The sequence below is a fragment of the Bos taurus genome, chromosome 28 (assembly GCF_002263795.3).
Source record: "Bos taurus isolate L1 Dominette 01449 registration number 42190680 breed Hereford chromosome 28, ARS-UCD2.0, whole genome shotgun sequence".
NCBI classification, from domain to species: Eukaryota; Metazoa; Chordata; class Mammalia; order Artiodactyla; family Bovidae; genus Bos; species Bos taurus.
Genome location: NC_037355.1, coordinates 3,749,465 through 3,771,841, shown reverse-complemented (window position 1 = coordinate 3,771,841; position 22,377 = coordinate 3,749,465). Strand labels below are relative to the sequence as shown.

At 47.1% G+C, this 22,377-nt stretch overlaps 1 protein-coding gene and 1 pseudogene across 1 annotated transcript; one reads left to right on the top strand and one right to left on the bottom strand.

Annotated features, from left to right (window-relative positions):
• Positions 1 to 1,250: 1,250 nt before the first annotated feature.
• Positions 1,251 to 20,862, top strand: FAM89A (family with sequence similarity 89 member A). The gene is made up of 2 exons (NM_001101257.1): positions 1,251 to 1,564; positions 19,774 to 20,862. The coding sequence occupies exons 1-2, from the start codon at positions 1,292 to 1,294 to the stop codon at positions 20,035 to 20,037; spliced, it is 537 nt and encodes a 178-aa protein (NP_001094727.1). The 5' UTR covers positions 1,251 to 1,291; the 3' UTR covers positions 20,038 to 20,862.
• LOC132344117 (short coiled-coil protein-like) lies at positions 10,054 to 10,665 on the bottom strand (annotated as a pseudogene).
• Positions 20,863 to 22,377: the final 1,515 nt, after the last annotated feature.

The window sequence follows — 22,377 nt, the reverse complement described above, 5'->3', positions numbered from 1 at the left end:
GCAAATCGGTCTTAACTTCTTATCTTTACTGTCTCTAATCTGGTTGTAACATCTGTCATTTTTATTCTTCCTCCAAAAGATAGAGCCTTCTTTCTTTTCTCTCCCTCTCTGAGATGTGAATGGTATTTGTTTTTGCCTCAGAGTTGAAGAATAGTTTCTGAGATATAATCCTTTTCTTCACTCTCCTAACATTTCCATTGAGAACTACTCTTGTGTTCAGAGTAGCCAGGTTGAAGGACACGTTTGGTCGCATTTTGAGGTTTCCAAAGATGACTCTTGGCTCCTCTTGGCCAAGCTCTTCTTGACTCAGCGCTCCTTTTGGCTGCTGTCGGTACGGACAATGGTATGGACGTTGCCATTTACAGAGAAGGCCTGTGGGCCCTCGAGTGAACTAGTGACTAGCCCGAGCCTGGGGGCCCCAGATCTCCCGGCAGGAAGTCACACTTAGCAGTAGGCGGTCTAGATTCAGCCCTCGCGGACGGGCGGGAGCTGGGGTGGGGTGCGGTAGGTTCCCGTGGCCAGAGCCCCGCCTCCTTCCCCGCGGTCTCCGCGGACCCCGTCGGCTGCGACCACGCCGCCTCTAAGGACCGTAACCGCGGGCGCGATCCCAGCACTACCAAACCTCCCCGACGTCCTGCCTGCCCCGAGGGGGAGCCTTTATACCCCGATTCGCCGCACCAACTGGCCTTGTCAGATCGCATCTGAGGTGACCCTCGCCTATCAGTAATTAGAAGCAGCTTTGGGGTCTGGTGGCGGAGCCCACCTTGCCGGGAGTGGGGCAGCCAGGGCAGGGCTCGACTCCACGAGGAGGGCCGGCAGGCGAGAGTCCCAGGGGGGGCTAAAGGTGAGCCAGGGACCGGCCCGGGGATGGGCGCAGGGGTGGAAGGTGAGTGGGCGGAGCCGCAGGAAAGCCGGGGAGGTGGGGCGCCAAGAGGGCGCGGGCGCGGGACGGGGACGCAGGGAGGGGGCACGGGGAGGGGGCGGGGCAGGGACTCAGGGAGGGGGGCCCGGGAGGGGACGGGGCGGGGCGCGGATGGGGGCGGGGCGCGGGGAGGGGACGCAGGGAGGGGGCGCTGAGAGGGGGCGGGGCGTGGGGGGCGGGGGCACGGAGAGGGGCGGGGCGGGGCCGCAGGGAGAGGCGTGGGGAGGGGCGGGGCTCGGGGCGGGGCAGCGAGGTGGGGAGGGGAAGTGGGCGGAACGCCCCCGGGAAGGGGGCGGGCTGGGGAGCAAGGGCCCCAGGCGGCTGTGGCGGCGGCTGCGGACCGGAGAGCGTGCGGCCAGGCCGGACGGGATGAGCGGAGCCGGGGCTGCCGGCTCCGTGCGCGGGCTGCGGGTGGACGGGCTGCCTCCGCTGCCCAAGAGCCTGAGCGGGCTGCTGCACTCGGCGTCGGGCGGCGGCGCGTCGGGGGGTTGGAGGCACCTGGAGAGGTTGTACGCGCAGAAGTCGCGCATCCAGGACGAGCTGAGCCGCGGGAGCGCGGGAGGCGGCGGGGCTAGGGCGGCGGCGCTGCCCGCCAAGCCCCCCAACCTGGACGCCGCGCTGGCCCTGTTGCGCAAGGAGATGGTAAGGGAGGTCCGCGGGCCGGAGCGGGGGTCCTTTCCAGCCGGGCTCGCCGTTCTGGGAAAGTTCGCCGGAAGTCCCCGCGCCACCCGCCCGTCTCAGGCTCTTTGGCCCCAGGCGCCGACGCGTAAAGAGGGACACTGCCCTCTCAACTACCCCGTTTTGCTTGTCCTCTCTGTGCCCACTACTGGACCCTCGCCCAGGGAGGTACCCCTTTCAAAAGGCAGTTTCTGGAGACCCGGCGCTCTTCGTCCGGCCCCAGCTGGCTCAGAGACCCATAAGGGGCTGCGTGGGGCTAGCGCTTGGCCTCGGGCCGGGGGCGGCTGGTCACCCCTCCCCAGGGGGCAGTTCATCTCCCGGGGTCGGGGGGCGGCCTTCACTGCGCCCGCGGGCTTAAGAGCTGTGTGCAATTGTGTTTTCCTGCCCTGAAGAGAACAGCTTTTTGTCCTCGCGAGTGTAGACTGCGGATTGGAACAGCCCTCGCCCCCTCCCCCCCGCCCAGGGCGCGTGCAGAATCGGATTACAGCGGAGCGGCTCCTGCCCGCAGATGCCGGTGGCCGCTCACCCTGATAGTCTCCGCGTGGTGGCCGGTTCCCCAAGCCCGCTAGAGAGGATTGGGGCGGTGGAGTCCTCGCCGTGTGGGTGAAGTCCATGTGGGTTCTTCAGGTTGTGCCTGGGCTGCAAACAATGGGGCTTAGTTTTTCTCGGTCGTTGGGAAGTATGTTAGGTGTTCGTGGAGTAGGACTAATGAGTTAAAGTGAAGCCGAAAGCAGCTCAAGGGTCTCCAGTTTTCTCCAGGCTTAGGCCAGCTCAGAAGACAACAGAAAAACCGTCTAACGCTCCTGCAGGCCTCTGATCACCTTTCTTGGCCACTCTCTCTGTTTAGAATTTGCCCTTTCCTTTTACCTAATGCAGATTCCCCCCTACAGATAAGTACTTTATTAAGGAAATCTAATATATGAAAAAATTTTTTTGTCCCCCCAAATAAGTTGGCACCTAAATTTATAATAGGAATCCTTTAAATATGCTTTTAGTATATTACTATATTATTTAGAAAAATTCAATTTTGCATTTCTTTCGGGAAAATATCTGTCCTGAAAAGTAAGAATTAAATCTAGAAACAGCGTTAACACCTTTTAAGCAATTCAGTATTGTCTTCCCACTCTGTGGCTGCCACTGAAGTGATTTCCAGTTCTCCCTGAGAAGATTTTCTAAGCTTCTTACAGAATGACTTAAATTTCAAGCCAACTGTTTTTATTTATTAATCAGCATTAATCAACACCAGGATTGCACAGCTGGTAAGCTGTAATTTCATTAGATAAGCCTACACCCAGTATGTTTAGAGTCTGAACTTGGATGCAGCATAAATAAAGAGGGTGAAATAGGAAGACTCATCCTGGTTAATTTAAGAGACCAGAGACAGGAAAACCTCAGGCCACTCCCCCTGTGAAGCTCTCTCTGGTTTATAAACATGCTCTGGAGTCTTGCACACTCCTCAGTGGTAACTTGGGAGTAACCATGCTGTTCCCAAAAGTGTTTTTCCAGGTCCCTCCTGGTGCAACTAAAGTACAGTCACAGCCTTCTAATTATGCCCTGGACCAGAGCTCTCTCTCAGCCTATCGGAAACACAAGAAAAAAACAGCCATCTGATATTTAGCTGAGATAAAGACAGAACATGGCTACAGGCCTTGACAAGTCCCTTTCAAGGAATGTCACAAAGTCTTTAGGAGTACTCTGGGGTTTTTTGCCTTTTTGAGATTTACTAACTTAGGGCAGTGGGGTCTGAGTGGTCGCTTCAAACTGAGGCTCCCACGGGGGTGGGGGTGGGGGCTTGCAAGATTAGAGTTGAGAGTTTGTGCTTGAATTATCTGCCCAGTAGTCTGTGTTGATCTATTTAATTTGAAGGCCTTAGGTCAAATCTATGCCCAGGGAACTAACAAGAAGTCCTGGCAGAATGTAGTTAGTTCCTTTTTAAAAAGTATACGAGCACAGAGGAGCAGTAGTGTGGAAGCCCTCTGAATTCGACTGCATTTTAAGAAGAGAATGGGTGGTAGAAAATGAAGACTGACGTGCGCTCCTGTTGGAATAGGGCAGGCGTGGACATTCCACCTGAGAGGACGGGTTGGGGCCAAGTGGGCTGAGGAAGGCCTCAAGAGTAGCAAAGGAACAGGTAAAGCCGGAGAACTGGCTTCGAAGAGTTAATGTGAAAGCAGGGTGCTTAGAGGGGTGAGCTGGCTGAGCTTGGGAGGTACTGGAGATGTGCTTGGATAGATGAGAGCCTGCAGCAGCCTGGGGATCCCGGAATGTGAAACGAGAATCACGTGGGAGACACTTCATTGAAATAGAATCCACAGGCCTTGCTGGGTAAATATCAGAGTAAGGATGGTGATGATAAAGAGCCAGAGATGACTTTTTTTTTTTAATAATTTTATTTATGTTATTTATTTTTGACTGTGCTGGCTTTTCTCTAGTTGTGGTGAGCACAGGCTACTGTCTAGCTGCAATGAGAGGGCTTCTTACTATGGTGGCTTCTCTTGTAGAGCACAGGCTCTGAGGTGCTCAGGCTTCAGTAGTTGTGGCACGTGGGCTCAGTAGTTGCTGCTCCTGGGATCTAGAGCACAGGCTCAGTAGTTGTGGTGCACGGATTTAGTTGCTCTGTGGCATGTGGGATCTTCCTGGACCAGGGATTGAACCCGTGTCTCCTGCATTGGCAGGCAGATTCTTTAGCACTGAGCCACCAGGGAAGCCCCCAGAAATAAGTTTTTTAATGGAAAGTGCCCCTAAGCAAAACAATTAATAATTACAGTCGAGTTTCCCTGATGGCTCAGTTCAGTTCAGATAAGTCGTTCAATCAAGTCCAACTCTTTGCGACCCCATGGACTGCCTGCCCCATGCCGGGCTTCCCTATCCTTCATCAACTCCTGGAGCTTACTCAAACTCATGTCCATCGAGTTGGTGGTGCCATCCAGCCATCTCATCCTCTGTCATCCCCTTTTCCTCCTGCCTTCAATCTTTCCCAGCATCAGGGTCTTTTCCAATGAGTCAGTTCTTCACATCAGGTGGTCAAAGTATTGGAGTTTCAGCTTCAACATCAGTCCTTCCAATGAATGAATATTCAGTGATTTCCTTTAGGATTGACTGGTTGGATCTCCTTGCAGTCCAAGGGACTCTCAAGAATCTTCTCCAACACGCTTCTTCAAAAGCATCAGTTCTTCTGTGCTCAGCTTTCTTTATAGTCCAATCCTCATATCCAAACATAACTACTGGAAAAATCATAGCTTTGACCAGACAGACCTTTGTTGGCAAAGCGCTGTATCTGCTTTTTAATATGCCGTCTAGGTTGGTCATAGCTTTTCTTCCAAGGAGCAAGCGTCTTGTAATTTCATGGCTGCAGTCACCATCTGCAGTGATTGTGGAGCCCAAAAAACGAAGTCTGTCTCTGTTTCTGTTGTTTCCCCATCTATTTGCCATGAAGTGATGGGACTGGATGCCATGATCTTAGTTTTCTGAATGTTGAGGGTTTTTTTTTTTCCTTTTTATTTATTTATTTCTAATTTTATTTTATTTTTAAACTTTACATAATTGTATTAGTTTTGCCAAATATCAAAATGAATCCGCCACAGGTATACATGTTGAGTTTTAAGCCAACTTTTTCATTCTTCTCTTTCACTTTCATCAAGAGGCTCTTTAGTTCTTCTTCCCTTTCTGCCATAAGGGTGGTGTCATCTGCATATCTGAAGTTGTTGATATTTCTCCCAGCAATCTTGACCCAGCTTGTGCTTCATCCAGCCTAGCATTTCACATGATGTACTCTGAGTATAAGTTAAATAAGCACGGTGAAAATATGTAGCCTTAACGTACTCCTTTCCCGACTTGCAACCAGTCTGTTGTTCCATGTCTAGTTCTAACTGTTACTTCTTGACCTGCATACAAATTTCTCAGGAGACAGGTAAGGTGGTCTGGTATTCCCATTTTTTTCAGAATTTTCCACAGTTTATTGTGATCCACACAGTCAAAGGCTTTGGCATAGTCAATAAAGCAGAAGTAGATGTTTTTCTGTAATTCTCTTGCTTTTTCAATGATCCAACGGATGTTGGCAATTTGATCTCTAGTTCCTCTGCCTTTTCTAAATCCAACTTGAACATTTGGAAGTTCACGATTCACATACTGTTGAAGCCAGGCTTGGAGAATTTTGAGCATTACTTTGCTAGCATGTGAGATGAGTGTAATTGTGCAGTAGTTTGAACATTCTTTGGCATTGCCTTTCTTTGGGATTGGAGTGAAAACTGACCTTTTCCAGTCCTGTGACCCAAATTTGCTGGCATATTGACTGCAGCACTTTTACAGCATCATCTTTTAGGATTTGAAATAGCTCAACTGGAGTTCCATCACCTCCACTAGCTTTGTTAGTAGTGATGCTTCCTAATGCCCCCTTGACTTCGAATTCCAGGATGTCTGGCTCTAGGTGAGTGATCACACCATCGTGGTTATCTGGGTCATTAAGATCTTTTTTGTATAATTCTTCTGTATATTGTTGCCACCTCTTCTTAATATCTTCTGCTTCTGTCTCCTAATGACTCAGTAGTAAAAAATCTGCCTGCCAGTGCAGGAGACATAGGTTCAATCCCTGATCTGGGAAGATCCCACATGCTGTAGAGCAACTAAGCCCGTGTGCCATGACTATTAAGCCTGTGCTCTAGACCCCGGGGGGCTGCACCCGCTGAGCCCACATGTCACAATTCCTGAAGCCCATATGCGCTAGAGCCCGTGCCCAGCAACTAGAGCAGCCACTGCAGCGAGAAGCCCAAGCACCACAACTAGAGAGAAGTCCTCGAGGCAAACAAGATGTGTCACAGCCATAAATAAATAATATTTTAAAAATTACAGTCCTAGCACCTGATCACTTTACTATTTGGGGATATCTCCTGGTAGGCACAGGGTAAAGTTTTCCTTACATCATCTTATTTGATTTTTATAACTTCTCCATGAGATAGATACTGAAAGCCTACATTTTAAAAAATAGGATTCAGAATTTAAGTAGCTCACCTAATGTGACAATCTCAGCCAGACGTGTCTGGCTCCAAGACCCTGTTAAATCATAGGGTTTTACTGCTATGGCGGGGGCGGGGGGCGGGGGGCACATGTTGCAAGTATTTTCTAGGTCAGTGTATATTAAAATGTCGAACTTCATGGAGTGCCATTAATGTGGCAGTAATAACTTTAGTCATTCATCATTGGGAAAGTGGGGGTCATCACAGCAATAAGGGAGTCAGGAGAAGTGGCTGCTGATGGGGGAAGGTGGTTTGCCGTCGCATCAGTGGAAGGGTATGTTAAACATTTCAGAACGTGGAGCCGGAGGCTGGCAGAGCCTGGCCTGCAGATAACTGATTGCCGGATGATCAGGGCATAACACAGGGAGCTGGTGTTGAGGGGCGCCTGTGTGGGTGACGCCCTGCTCTGCTTTGAGAGTCCTGATGTCCGCTGGAGTTTCAGCACTTCCTGTGCTAGTAATGGGCTTACTCTGAAGTTCTGTGCCATTGTGAGCTTCCTTCCCCTCCCCAAGTGAGCCCATTTGGAGAGCTGTGAGGGTCAGACAGATGCTTTTTGCTCTTTAGACCTGAAAGCATCCTTTAAAACAAGAAGTTCAGATTGTTTCCCCCCACCCTCCCCAACATCAGAGAGTATATTTGGATTGTATCAGACAGATGTTTGCCACATGTCTGGTGGTTATAAAGTGCTGTAGAGGATACAGGGCTGAACTAGGATATAGGGCTGAACTCTCCAGGTGTTAAGGAGCTTATAACATCTAGCAGAGGTGGGCATCTTTACAGGAGTACGCTTGCTGTAGTTTAGACCATGTGCCACTTTTCATGTCTGAAGACTTTATTAATAATAGAGACTCAGTTTGAACAAGCTCTTGCAAAAGGAGAGCCTTGTAGGGCTGGATGTGTACAGAGGCAGACTAGAACCAGGGTTGGTGGGGAACCCAGGAAGGCTACTGTAATCTTCTTTACCCTCCTTTTCACGGCCCCCCCCCCCCTACATTTTGGAATGTGACTGTCTACAGTGTCCACACTCCCAGTTTCAGCCATGCTTCTTACTGCCACTTTGGAAATACTGTGTGGAAGAATACCAGTGGGCCCAGCTTGGGGCGTCTGGACAGCTATTGGTGACTGAGGCCAAGATGGTGTTTTATTTACTAAGGTGGTGTGACTGTGCAGATGGGGTACAGGGCTGGGCATCCCTAAAAGAAAGATGAGTTTGCAGAAATGGAGCAGGGGGCTACTGCTGGACAGCCAAAATATAAGATATCTAGTATTTTTAAATATTTTTTCTTTTTTAACTTTTTATTTTATATTGGGGTATAGCCGATTAACAAAACAATGTTGTGATAGTTTCAACTGAACAGTGAAGGGACTCAGCCATACATACACATGTATCCATCTCCCCCAAATTCCCCTCGCATCCAGGCTCCCACATAACGTTGACAGAGCTCCATCTGCCATACAGTAGGTCCTTGTTGGTTATCCATTTTAAATATAGCAGTGTACATGTCCATTCCAAACTCCCTCACTGTCCCTTCCCCTCATCCTCCCCACACCCCCACCCCACAGCCATAAGTTGGTTCTTTAAGGCTGTGAGTTTTTTTTTTCTGTTTTGTAAATAAGTTCATTTGTATCATGTTATATTTCACATAGAAGGGATGTTGGGTTTCCCTGGTGGCTCAGACAGTAAAAAATCTGCCTGCAAAGCAGGAGACCTGGGTTCAGTCCTGGGTTGGGAAGATACCCTGGGAGAGGGTGTGGCAATCCACTCCAGTATTATTGCCTGGGAAGTCTCATGGACAGAGGAGCCTGGAGGGCTACAGTCCATAGGGTCACAAAGAGTCAGATATGACTGAGTGACCAACACTTCCACTTTCTTATAAGGGATGTCATACAATATTTGTCCTCTGTCTGCCTTCCTTCACTCAGTGTGACAATCCCTAGGTCTATCCATGTTGCTGAAAATGGCATTATTTTGTTCTTTTTAATGGCTGAGTAATATTCCATTGTGTATGTTCCATATTTTCTTAATCCATTCCTCTGTTGATGGACATCTAGGTTGCTTCCATGTCTTGACTATTGTAAACAGTGCTGCAGTGAACATTGGAGTGCATGTATCCTTTCAGATCATGTTTTTCTCCGGATATATGCCCAGGAGTGGGACTGCAGGGTGCTATGGTAGCTCTCTATTTAGCTTTTTAAGGAACCTCCATACTGTTCTGCATAGTGGCTATACCAATTTTATTCCCTGCAGACCTCTTTCTGGATAAATATACTATGGCCTCAAGGGCCCCACAATTTGAAAGATTTTTATCTGGTATGCTGACAGGCTAGCTTGGCTCAGAGGATCTTTGTTGGCATTTCAAATCCTTGCATGTGGTTGAAGCACACACGTGACTCTCAGAGTCCACAGGGATCCTGGCACACATCTTTCCTTGCAGGGTTCTTCAGAGACCACTGCCCAGCAGCCCTGTAAGTTTAGCTCATCAAGCTTATTAGGTCCTCAGAAGCGTCATATGAAAGTGTAGAGACAGAAGGAGAGCCTCAGACATGGAGACGGGAGATGGTAGATCTCTGAGGATTCTTGAGTTCCACTTCTCAAACCATCAGCAACACCTTTCTAAATAGTAACTTTGAAAACTCTCTGCCTCATATTTTCTTTTTTTCAAACTATCCAATAGTTGCTTTGGTCACCCACCTGTGAGTGGGAAGTTGTCCACACAGAACTTTTGAATTCCTGAACTGCAATGGTTTGGGTGAAGAATTGAATCTGAGAAAAACGGTTTGATTCCTGAGAGCAGCAACACAACTTTCCCGCATTTTAGTTGTTTTTCAGTCGCTAAGTTGTATCCAACTTTTTGCCACCCCGTGGACTGCAGCTCGCCAGGCTTCCTTAGCCTTCACCATCTCCTGGGCCTCACTCAAACTCATGTCCATCTAGTCGGTGCTGCCATCCTGTTATCTCATATTCTGTTGCCCCCTTATCCTCCCGCCTTCAATCTTTCCCAGCACCAGGGTCTTTTCCAGTGAGTTGGCTCTTCCCATCAGGTAGCCAAAGTATTGGAGCTTCAACTTCAGCATCAGTCCTTCCAATGAAAATTCAGAGTAGATTTCCTTTAGGATTGACTGGTTTGATCTCCTTGCGGTCCAAGGGACTCTGAATAGTCTTCTGCAGAACCACAATTTGAAAGCATCAGTTCTTCAGCATTCAGCCTTCTTTATGGTCTAACTCTCATATCCGTACATGACTACTAGAAAAACCATAGTTTTGACTGTATGGACCTTTGTTTGTTGGCAAAGGGATGTCTCTGCTCTTTAATATACTGTCTAGGTTCGTCATAGCTTTTCTTCCTAGGAGTAAGGGTCTTTTAATTTTAGTTGAGACAACACCTAAATGCCTGACAGCCTTGTGTGGTGAACTAGAAACTAGGAGATGGCCATGAACTTGAATAGCCCAGATCCCCGCAGAGTTCAGTCTTCACCCTATACAAGACAACAGGGTCTCAGAGAGGGGGTTTGAGTCTTTAAATGGGCTTATGGTTGGAGGCCAGTCTCAAGTCAAGCCCATGCAGTGCCATCTGGAATAAGAGTGTTAGCTCTTAATGTAGGATTCTTGGTTGGCCTTGGTCAAAGGAGACTGGGGATGGCCACTGGCCTTTAATATCGTGTGGACACCAACCCTTTCTCTTGCTTTTTATGTCAGTTGTCTAAAAACACTAGACACTGACATAAAGTTTTCTGTTTATTGTCCAAGAACTTGGTTTCCTGATTTTTAGCTTCAGATTTTCTTCCTTTACTGAATCTACTCTCACAGAGGCAATTTCAATTAGTTATCATTCAAGAAAATGACAAAATGCAAACTAACCTTCAAATGGGTGTTGAATTCCCATGTGTCATTAGTTAAGTCATGCTTTTTCCTCTAGTCCCACTTGATTTTTAGAATCAACTGCATTCATGTGTGCATTCATCATCTTAAGTAATGAACTTTCAGGCCTTTGACACATCCTTGATGAATAGTCCACTGTTTGTGATCCCAGAATTGAGGGAGTGGAAGGAAAGTATCCCATTTCCCTTCTCTGCCTTCTCCCCTGCAATTTCATTTTCATAATTTTAAAAACTTTTCTTACAGAAATAGTCACCCAAGGGAATAACAGTACTTATGTAGGAATATCTTTTGCAGTGATATATAGTAGTATTCTATAATAATAATATATAACAGTGATAGAATATTATACAATTGTTGAAAAGAATGTGGTAACTATGTAAATGAACATAGGTGTTCAAGGTTTGGAAAAGTAAATTACAAAACAGTATATATATACATTTGTATGTGCATTGTGTCTTGAGGGAGGTATGCTAAACAGCTAAAAGTGGATGTGTTTGGAATAGTAGTTCTTAAATTATGGTCTGAGGACACCTATGGGTTCCCAAATCCTTTTGTGGGAGTGTCCATAATTAGGTGGTGATCATATGGGCAAATGTGACTTTCCAAAATAGTACCTAAGGAAATATATCAATATTTGGAAGGTCTACATTGAGTGAATCAATTTTCCACATTTTTCATATAACTAATGCTTGGTGCATGGTTAAAAGATCCATTCAAAATGCAAGACTGATGGATTTTAATGAAACAGTGTTAAAAGCTCATTGGCATAGTTTCAAATTCCACACTGGAGCCAGCTTAAGGATGGTGCCAAACAATAATATCCACTGTTAACTTGAAAGGTGGTTTAAATACTCCTTTTTCCAAAGTACATATCTATGTGAGGCCAGGTTTATTTAAACCAAAAGAGCATGTTATGAGAGATCAAGTACAGAAGAAGATAAGCCAGACATTAAAAAGATTTCTTACACAATCTCATTTATAAAAATGTGATATATGTTAGCAGTGGGTGTCGTGTTTTTGAATAGCTTTATATGACAGTTTCTCAATTTTCATTTCTAATAAGGTAACTATTGATAGGTATAATTTACATAAATAGGAGCTCTTTGGGACCTTCAGTAATTTTAAGAGTCTCAAGGGGTTCCAACCAAGACCAAAACACTTTAAGACTGCTGCATTAGGATGTGAAATTAGGGAAGACTGTATAATTATGAGCCATTGAATTTTTAATACAGTTAGAATATTTTATTTTTGTAATTGGGAAAGAAAGTAAAGGAATGTGCAAAGACATGTCTTAGACAGTGGTCAATTGCTTTTTTTCTTTTTCCTTCTCTGCGTAGGGCAGAATGAGAGGAAATGGGCTTCATTGGTACATCCATTGTTGTAGGTTAGAGATGGACAAGGATGTCTTCACTCATGCTGCTGCTCCATCCATTGGCGTGGGCGCCTTCAGGTGTAGGACCTGGTCTGCTTGCTCTCTCTGAATCACCAGGGCTCTTTTGAGGCAGTCCTCAGCTCGGTGGGGCTGCAGCGTTAACAGGAGATGAGGTTGACACACGCATACCCCCTGGGGAGGAGCCGAGTGACTGATGGAAGCCTGCTTAGGGAGCCCAGAATCACAGTTCACCTGGGAGCTTGGGGGTCCTGCAGGAGTATCTCCGGCCAGCTCAGGCAGCTGAGTTCATAGCTCTTTCTCTGTTAGATCAACACTGATGAAGCTTTTCTCTTTGGTCTTCTTTTTTTAAACAGTATGCTGGTCAGCGTTCTGTCAACACATTCTTTATTCAGAAATCAGGTTATGATCCATTAAGTCACTGCGATCTTTAATTACATTCCAGTCCTGTGGATGCATACTAGACACTCATTAAATTTGGGGCATTTACTAATAGTATTGTCTAAAATAAATTTACAAGCCATTTATTATGTTTTTAAAGGTTCATTATGAGTTAATACATATTCATAGTAGAAAATCTGGAAAACTCAGAAAGGTGAAAGTCAAAGTGTTAGTCACTCAGTCATGTCTGACTCTTGTGACCCCATGGACTGTAGCCCACCAGGATCCTCTGTCTATGGGATTCTCCAGGCAAGAATACTGGAGTGGGTTGCCATTCCCTTCTCCAGGGGATCTTCCCAACCCAGGGATCGAACCCAGGTCTCCTGCATTACAGGCAGGTCCTTTATCATCTGAGCCACCAGAGAAAATTTATAAAAGCTAATAAGAAGAGTCGCTTGTGATCTCAACAGCTTGCTGCCCCCAGCTGACATGGCGCCCTCTCCCAGCGTAGTCTGTGTGGGCAGTGCAGGCTGATGGTCAGGCACGCATGCTGGAGCCCTACCACCCGGCTGCAGCCCCTGCTCTCAGTGAAGGGCCTGCATCTTTCAGGGCTCAGTTTCCTCATGGTAACAGAATCCACACCTACTTCACAAAACAAGGGTGAGGATTACCTATTTGTGTATAGCTGAGATTTTCTACTCCAGAGCCACTAGTGATGAACTGGTTAGCTGGTTAAAAGTTACATGATATTTTAAGGCTTTTGATAGATATTGCCAGTGAGTCTTGCTGAGAGGTTTTACAAGTGTGCAGCCCTACTAGCAATGCACATAAGTTATATACTTTATTATAACTAGTTTTTAAAATTAAGAGTAACATGCTTGTTGGAAAAAAAGTTTTTTAGCAGTACAGAAGGCTGTAAATATCCAGTCCCACTTTGCAGAAGTGAATTCTGCTCACAGACATTTTCTCTTCTAGTCAAAAGCTTGCATGTGTGTATGGATAATGTGTAAAGTGAGGTCCTACTCAGCGTACTATTCTGTACCTTGAACTTTTGTGCCTAATGGTGTGCGTTGGTCAATGTCCTACTCTTGTACTTAGACAGCTGCTCTTTTAAGTAACTGCCTGGTTTTTATTGTATGTGTGTGTGTGTTCAGTTGCTAAGTCATGTCTGACTCTGGCGACCCCATGGACTGTTGCCCACGAGGCTCCTCTGTCCATGGGATTTCCCAGGCAAGAATACTGGAATGGGTTGCCATTTCCTTCTCCAGGGGATCTTCCCAACCCAGGGATCAAACCTGGGTCTCCTTCATTGCAGGCAGATTCTTTACCACTGAGCCACTACAGAAACCCTTTTATTGTATGACTATAATTTTTTCAGTCAAGTTTCTATCATCCATTACGTTTCAAACTAAATGTTCACCCACCAGACTTTTTCTGCATCTGTCTCCATATTTTGGGACCCCCTGTTCCTGATTCTGTAGCTTAACTTCAGACCTATGCATCCCTTGTACCATGTGAGGTGGGGTATCTTTCATCTTAAGGTTGAGGAATCACAGGAGGAGGAAATAGTGGACTGGCACGGGAGCAGCTCATTGCAGAGTGCCCCCAGTGTGACCCCAGTGTGACCACTGGGACTAGACTGTGCTGGCACCAGATTTACTCCCCTCCCCTCACCCTGGGCCCAATTTCCTATATGGACCTGGGTAAGTAAGACCATTTCCTCGTATGTTTATCTTGTTTTCTACTCATTGCTATATTTCAGAAAAAGTTGCTTTTATGTCTCTTGAAAAAGAGAGACATAAAAGAGCTTCGTACAAGCACGAGAATTACCCCCAACTTTTTGTTTTTGGGCTTCCCTGGTGGCTTTTAGCTTCTTAAATAAAACAGACTATTTTTCTTAAGTATATTTTTTACTCCTAAAAACTTCCTAAAATTTTTCATGATGCTTTGTTTTCAATCAGTTAATTTCCCACCACAGTTCTCTTTCATCTCCTAAGCCTCGTATCCTAATGGTAACATTTCTATTATCATCTAAAAGTCAGGAAGAACTTCCTCCTTAACATCACCTTCCAGGGATATTCAGAGACTTGGTGACCCGAAACCCAGCTGGGAACCACCATCCTGTCTGAGGTGTATACATGTGGCCAGCCCATTGTGAGTTTTGAAACTGTTTTGAGGGTGGTTCAGGATTGTTTGGCCCTATTGTTGGAGATGCTGGGAATGAGTAAGCCACCTGTGTGTACAGCAAGCGGGCTTCAGGGAGCTCTGTTTGTGGGACACGATCAGGAAGGAAGCAGGAAGCCTGAACAGAGAGAGGAAGGAGTCAGGCCAGCAGTTTAAAGCTTGGAGATGAGTGGCTTGTTCTTGATTGTCTCAGAAGTCTACAGCAAGGGGCTACAAATTACAGGGTCTAAGAATTCTGTACTTTTCTAAAATGAGGCTGTCTGAATTTTTCAACTGGGTTTTCAGGAAAGAGCTGTGTTTTCTGAATGCAGCTGTGACTCAGCGCCTGTCCTTTAGGGAACAATCACTAAGGTGACGGGCTTCTGCAGCGGGATGAGGACAGAGGTGAGGGTTAGTGGGCTTGCTGAGGGTGTGCGCCCCTGCCTCTGCCCACTTTTTTTCCGGAAAGATGAGAAGTTCTTGTTTGTGGGTGATTTAATCATGTCCTAAAATGTAACTGCAGTTTAGTTCTGTGGCCAGGCCTTCTTTCTGCTTCCCACACCCCCGAGCCTCATGCCCTCCTGTTGAGAGCCTGCTCTCTGTCCCTGCCTCCCAGCTGTTGGCTCTGCAGTGAGCACTCAGGAAGGAATCTTCGTTTGTCTCTTCTCCTGTCAGGAAAGAGGTGAGTGCTTTTCTGATGACATGGCAAGAACCATGTGGCCTGTGGCTTTCCTCAGGGGCACGTTGGGGTGGAGCCAGGAGCCTGTGGATCCCAAACCCACTGCCAGGCCACTTCACCACCAGACGTAATCTGGGAGGGCATCGGGGTCTCTATAGCTTTCCCTTGGTCACCAGTGTCTGAGTTTCCTCCACAAGGGTCTGCACTGGGTGCTGAGGGACCCAAGGGGGAGATGGGTCCATGCCTTCTGGGCATGTCCTCAAGTAGAAGGAAGACCATGTGCACCCACAGCAAAGGTAGAGAGTGGTCATCGCCATGAGACAGGCAGAGACGGTGAGGGAAGGTGAGGAGCACTGGTGACTGAGTCCATCCAAGTCAGAAGAGGAGGTGTTGCACTTTAAAAAATAGATACACTTATTTATTTGTTGCTGCGCTGGGTCTTCATTGCCACATGCGGACTTTCTCTAGTTGCGGTGTGCGGGCTTCTTGCTGCACTGGCTTCTCTCATTGTGGAGCGTGGGCGCTAGGGCGCTAGGGTTTCAGTAGTTGAGGCTTGCAGCCTCTACAGCACAAGCTCAGAAGTTGTGGCGCATGGGCTTAGTTGCTCCATGGTGTGTGGGATCTTCCTGGATCAGGGATCGAGCCGACTCTCCTGCATTGGCAGGCGAATTCTTAACCACTGGGCCACCTGGGAAGCCCGGGATGCAGTGGGAAGCAATTATCTTCCAATTTAAAAAAATTTAAAAAGGTAAGGAAAAAACTTGGAGAATTAAATAAAATGAATCTGATGCTATTAAAAAAAAAAAAAAAAACAGAGCCAGGGGACAATCAGGATGAAGGGACCTCACTGACCGGTGGAGGAGGCACAGGGAGAATTGTTCCAGGTCAGATTATGGGATGCTGCCTAGGGATTTTCAATTTACCTCTAGAAAATTCAGGTGAAAATGTTTAAACTACCTCAGCAGGGGAAGAGGTGTCCTGGGTGGGAAGCTAGATTGCTCCTGTATGTTCTTAACTCCTGTCCTCCTGGCTAATCTGGAGGGTTGCTGGTGAACCAGAGGAAGCTGAACCTCATGTCTGAAGAAGGAGGCCCTGAGAAGCCAGGCTGTGGGCGTGCACATGTGCTGTGTTTAAATCCCTGTCAAATTAGTCCAAACCCTTGGCATCTGTTGCCTTGTGTAACAGGTGTGTATAGGGCTCTGCTGTATTCCTAGGTGGGTCAGACTTGGTTTCTAGGCCAGCGTTCCGCCCGATGACAAGGCAGCTTTGTGAGTCACCGGCCGCCACAGTGCAGAAAGGTCCAGGTTATGATCCAACTCCCAGCCTGTGCGTCTCCCACATAGGCCTGGGAATGCCTCGGACACTTGAGCACCTAAGGAGAACAACCCTTAGCCGCAGTCGGGGCAGCACGGCGTTGAGGGAAGTCCGGGCTTCTGCAGTCACCTGTGCCCACCTCCAGTGGTCCAGGAGAGTGGCAGACCTGGGCCGATAGCACATCGCTCTACTACTTTTTCCTTTACAGTTTTGGGTTCGCTAGAGGTAAAGAACCCACCTGCCATTGCAGGAGACATAAGAGATTCGGGTTTGATCTCTGGGTCAGGAAGATCCCCTGGAGGAGGGCATGGCAACCCACTCCAGTATTCTTGCCTGGAGAATCCCATGGACAGAGGAGGCTGGTGGGCTGCTGTTCTTGGGGTCACAAAGAGTCGGACAAGGCTTAGCAACTTAACAACAACAAAATAGCCAATTAACTTTTGAGAGTAGGATGCCTTGGGGCGGAGCGTGCCTGGAGGCCACGCCCCCAGCGTGCCGGAAGTCTCTTCCTGGGAACAGCTTCTTTAGAAGTTCTACCATAGAAGGAATTCTGGAACGACAGGAATCACGCCAGAAACAACAGGATCTGCCTCTCTGCCTGTCTGGGTCTTCCTTTTGAGTGTCTTGGCTAACACGCCAGATCAGTGTGAACGGCTCGTTTCCGTGGTCTGTTCAGCTGTACCAGAGAGGTCGCTGGTGAATAAGAGTGGTTGACGGTGTGAAGAGTGACCTGGAATTTAGTCTTGTCACCGGATAGCTTCTCTTGTGTAGAAAATATCATTGCTGGGTAATTATAAAGACTAGATCCTTTGACATGTTCTGTGTTTCTTTTAAAAATATATTTATTAATATTAATATTTAATTTATTTTTAATAATTTTTAAAATATATTTTAATTTTTATTTTTTAAATTATTAAAGTGTGATAACACATTTACAGGATACTTGGAAAATACAGAACAAGGTTACATATAGTTCCACTATCAGTTCAGTTGCTCAGTCGTGTCCAACTCTTTGCAACCCCATGAACCACAGCACCCAGGCCTCCCTGTCCATCACCAACTCCCGGAGTCCACCCAAACCCATGTCCATTGAGTCGGTGATGCGATCCAACAATCTTGTCTTCTGTCATCCCCTTCTCCTCCTGCCCTCAATATTTCCCAGCATCAGGGTATTTTCAAATGAGTCAGTTCTTTGCATCAAGTGGCCAAAGTATTGGAGTTTCAGCTTCAGTATCAGTCCTTCCAATGAACACCCAGGACTGATCTCCTTTAGGATGGACAGGTTGGATCTCCTTGCAGTCCAAGGGACTCTCAGGAGTCTTAATACCACAGTTCAAAAGCATCAGTTCTTCTGCGCTCAGCTTTCTTTATAGTCCAACTCTCACATCCATACAAGACTACTGGAAAAACCATAGCCTTGACTAGACAGATCTTCGTTGACAAAGTAATGTCTCTGCTTATTAATATGCTGTCTAGGTTGGTCAGAAATTTCCTTCCAAGGAGTAAGTGTCTTTTAATTTCATTGCTGCAAGCATGATTTTGGAGCTGCAGTGATTTTGGAGCCCAGAAAAATAAAGTCAGCCACTGTTTCCACTGTTTCCCCATCTATTTGCCATGAAGTGATGGGACTGATTGCCATGATCTTAGTTTTCTGAATGTGAGCTTTAAGCCAACTTTTTCAGTCTCCTCTTTCACTTTCATCACACACCACTATATATTACAATTATTTTTTTAAGTAGATAAATTAAGCTTTTTAGTTGGAGTTTTAATATCAAACTCTCAAAAATTAATGGAATAAATATACAGAGAAGCAGAGGGATATAGTAGACCAGAAAAAACACGGTGAACCAATTCAACATAATTAAGATTTATACAATTTTCACACAACAGTAGGATACAAATTCTATTCAAGTTCTCATACAGTGTAAACTAGGAGACACTGAAACATATCCGGGGACATAAAACAAGGTGCAAAGATTTCATGGTCTAAAGGTATTGAAATCATACAGTCTATTCTCATACCACTGTAGAATTACGTTAGACATCTGTATCAAAAGATATGTGAAAATAGCCCACATATTTTCAAGTGCACTGTGACATTTACCAAGAGAGATCTTCAGCTTAGCCATTGAAAGCCTCAGTAAAGTTAGACTGAAAAAAACACCTGTTCCCTGTGTGTGTGCGTATTCTTTTCCGTGCTTCTTGAGTGCTTTAGTGCAGTGCTTGGTACGTGGGAGACATGTGATTGCTGTTTATTAAAATAGTTGATAGTTCATTTAATCCTCCCAATAAATTCAGAGAAATTATTTCCTTTTGTCCTCAAGGCATAGAGATGATAAATAACTTGCTCGAGAGCCCAGAAGCAGAAGGGTGCAGGGCAGGTCTCCTGGCATCTGTTCAGAGTTTCCCATCTTGAGAGCCCCTGAGGTTGACTGCTCAGCAGCTTGCTCGGCGTCCCCATTCCCAGTGGCCCTGGACCTGGGTCGGAGTCAGAGTCTGCAGGCTTCACAAGAGTGGTTCTCACGCACTGGAGAGAGTAGTAGATGCGCTGGTCTGCGCTGCATTTCTAGATGAATTAACCCTTCTCTCTCTGGGATTGATGCATTTTCCTGTCCTGACTGTTCTCTTTTCCCTGGGATGGGCCCCTGGGGGAGGGAGGAACTTAAAGATGAATTGTGACTTTGAAATGTTCTTTGTTCTGTTATCACTTGGGGAAATAGTTCCCAGGGGAATCTGTAGAGGCCCAGGTCTTACTAAGGCTTATTCGGTGGTTCTCTTTGGGGAGTGACCCCACAGCCATCTTAGGAGAAGATGTCCTCTTCTCCAAAGGAGAGGGAGTCTGACTCCTTGTGAGTCTGGAGACCCAGCTGATTGGAGGGTGGGTGCTCCAGGGGGCAGCGTATGACCCTAACTGCTGAGCTGCTGGTTCTATTAAAGAGACTGTTGCTCCAGGAAGCAGAGAGCACGTGGGGGTCTTCTTTGAATCTGATCGTAGCAGGAAGAGATGACACCCTTGCATCTTAGTGTCCAAAGTGAAGCTGGCTGGGGCTTTCAAAATGTGCAAGGCTGTTGCTCTGCAGGGCAGGCCAGATCACCAGGTGATGTTCTGCAGGCCAGGCTCGCTGCCCCACACATGTGGTCGTTCCCTGACGTGTTGGGTCACGTCTGAGGTGTGGGCATTGCATAATTAAGGTTTTCTCAAAACTGAAGAGCCAGAGCGTTCAAGTGATGCTCTGAGTCACTGGCCATGTGGAAAGAACATGCTGGCACGGGCAGATTGCTGACTGAGAGCACCGCTAAGATTCCACTCTGTTGCTGACTTCTTGCTTTTACCTCCCTGCCCCTTCCCTCAAGGTTGGCCTCCGACAGCTGGACATGTCCTTGCTCTGCCAGTTGTACAGCCTCTATGAGTCCATCCAGGAATACAAGGGAGCCTGCCAGGCAGCGGCCAGCCCAGACAGCACTTACGCTCTGGAGAACGGCTTCTTTGATGAGGAGGACGAATATTTCCAGGAGCAGAACTCCCTCCAGGATGGGAAGGAGCGAGGCCCCCCAAGGGACCTGATGCTGCCCGTCTCCCCACTCCCCAGCGGCGACTGGATCCTGGAGTCCATCTAAAGGATGCAGGAGGCAGGCCACTGTCAGCACGGGCTTCTCTTCTGTGGGCCGTCCTCGAGCCTGTGGGACCAGCACTGCCAGCTTAATTTGCAGGCGGGGAGATGTGCCTGGGCGTGGGGACCGCGGTCTGTTTGGAGGGCCACTTTCTGCTGAGTGATCTGGAGGTGCTCAGCAGTCTCCTCACACCCCGGTCCTGAGACCCTGTGGCCAAGGGTTTATACTGAGAGAATAATGAGAGGATCCCTGGAGAAGACCTCTCGTATTCTGGGCAAGGTGAAACAACTTGTATATAACTAGTTACTTTCTGCTGGTGGGGTTTGCTTCGGGTTTGCAGTGTGTGAGAGCTCACATTTCACTACTGGCCTTCCTCAGGACCTTCTGCTGCCTTTCTTGCTGTTTCATGAGCTTCAAAGCCACTTGGTTGAGCTTTATTTATTTGTAAGCTGCATTACTAATTGTCCAGGGGACTCAGTAAAAAAAGTGTACTAAGAAAGTAAACCTTTCAGGCCACACCAATCAAGAGACTTGCATTCTCTGAACATGTCCAGATATTTTGTGTCCTTCTCTGTGCATCAGAGATGGGTGGAAGACAGTGCAGAGATACCTCGAGCTGGGAGACAAAACGGGCAAGCGATGTGTATCATTCACTGTAAGGTGGTGAACATTTTTGGTTTTAAAGATTCTGGGTATCAGCTGTAGTATGTTAGAAAGCAAACTCTTCCACTCAATACGGTGATCACCTGAAGCCTTACTATATTTATTAAAATCTTTTATGAACACTTTACACTTTGTAGGTTAAAAGTAAAGATAAAAGGCTAAACTATCTGTGGTTGTATATTATTTTGGTCTGACTTTCATAACTCGAACGCATTGAATCCAATCAATGACTGAAAGAAAACTGCAGTTTGCTCACTTGCCATTAAGAATTTTGAAAGAAGCTCTGTTCCTCTGTTGGCCCATCCTTAATGTTGTTTTATCAGTAGACTGCAACATACTTAGGGCTCAGTGCTGTTCAGTCATTGCATACTCTGGACCCCTTGCTCCTCTTCTCTTTGGTGCAATAATTGCTTTATTAGCACCTTTTTTGGGTCAGAGTGAGGAAGGAAAACTCACCATTGTTAATCAGCCTATTAACAGCCTGTTATGCACACAACTCTGTGTCGGGAGCTGGGGTGAGGGGCAGAGGAGGAAGAGTTCTGCTCATTTTCTATGTTGCAAATGGTCACTGAAATGAGGGGTGGCAGTAGATTGCCTTTAGCATGTGGCCTGACTGGTGGGGAAAATTGAAAGCGGTAAAACCCGGTGAAGGAGAAGGGGGTGACAGAGGATGAGATGGTTGGATGGCATCACTGATTCAGTGGTCACAGTTTGAACAAACCCTGGGAGATGACGAAGAACAGGGAGGCCTGGTGTGCTGCAGTCCATGGGGTTGCAAAGAGTCGGACACAAGTTAGTGACTGAACAACAGCAACAAAACCAGGTGACGACTGGTTGTCTGCTGGGACCTCTTTCTTTGAGGCTGGCCCCTGCTTCACATGAGTTGAACCCAAGACCAGCTGACCTCAACCTTGACCACACTAAAATGCTTGGGGGAACTTTTGGAACAATATTGTTTGTTGTCGTTGTTTAGTTGCTGAGTCGTGTCCGACTCTTTTGTGACCCCATGGACTGTAGCCCACCAGGCTCCTCTGTCCATAGGATTTCCCAGGCAAGAATACTGGAACAGGTTGCCATTTCCTTCTCCAGGGGATCTTCCCAACCCAGAGATAGAACCCGTGTCTCCTGCGTTGATAGGCAGATTCTTTACCACTGAGCTACCAGGGAAGCCCAGAACAGTACTGAGCCTGGATTAAGACTCCCCCCTGCCCTTGTCCCCTCTCCAGCATCATTTTGATTTAATTTGTAAGGAGTGAGGCCTGGGCATCCCTGTGTTTCTAAAAGTCACCCAGGTGATTCTCATGTAGATCTAGTTACGGTCTAGAGTTCAAAGTGTAGTCCAGGGAGCAGGCATCACCAGCAATGTGGTACAAAGCCTCACCCTACCCGGCCTTCTGCCCCAGGTCCTGCATGCACCTTGACAAGATTCCTCCTGTGTAGATGATTCTTCTTCACAGAGTTCCAGAAGAATGCTGCTTTAAGTTAGCCTAGCACCAACAGAGCTGCTCCGAGAGGGCTGTGGTGCTCCCCCTGCAGCACTAAAGAATTGCCTGGCCTGCCCCAAACCCCAGCCACTGTCCTCTCAGAGAGCCAGGCTTGCAGGGCTGGGAGCCCTCTGATTCAGAGTGCAGGCATTCCCTTGTCTGCTGCCTCTGGCTCCTTCTAGACCTGTGGTGACTCATG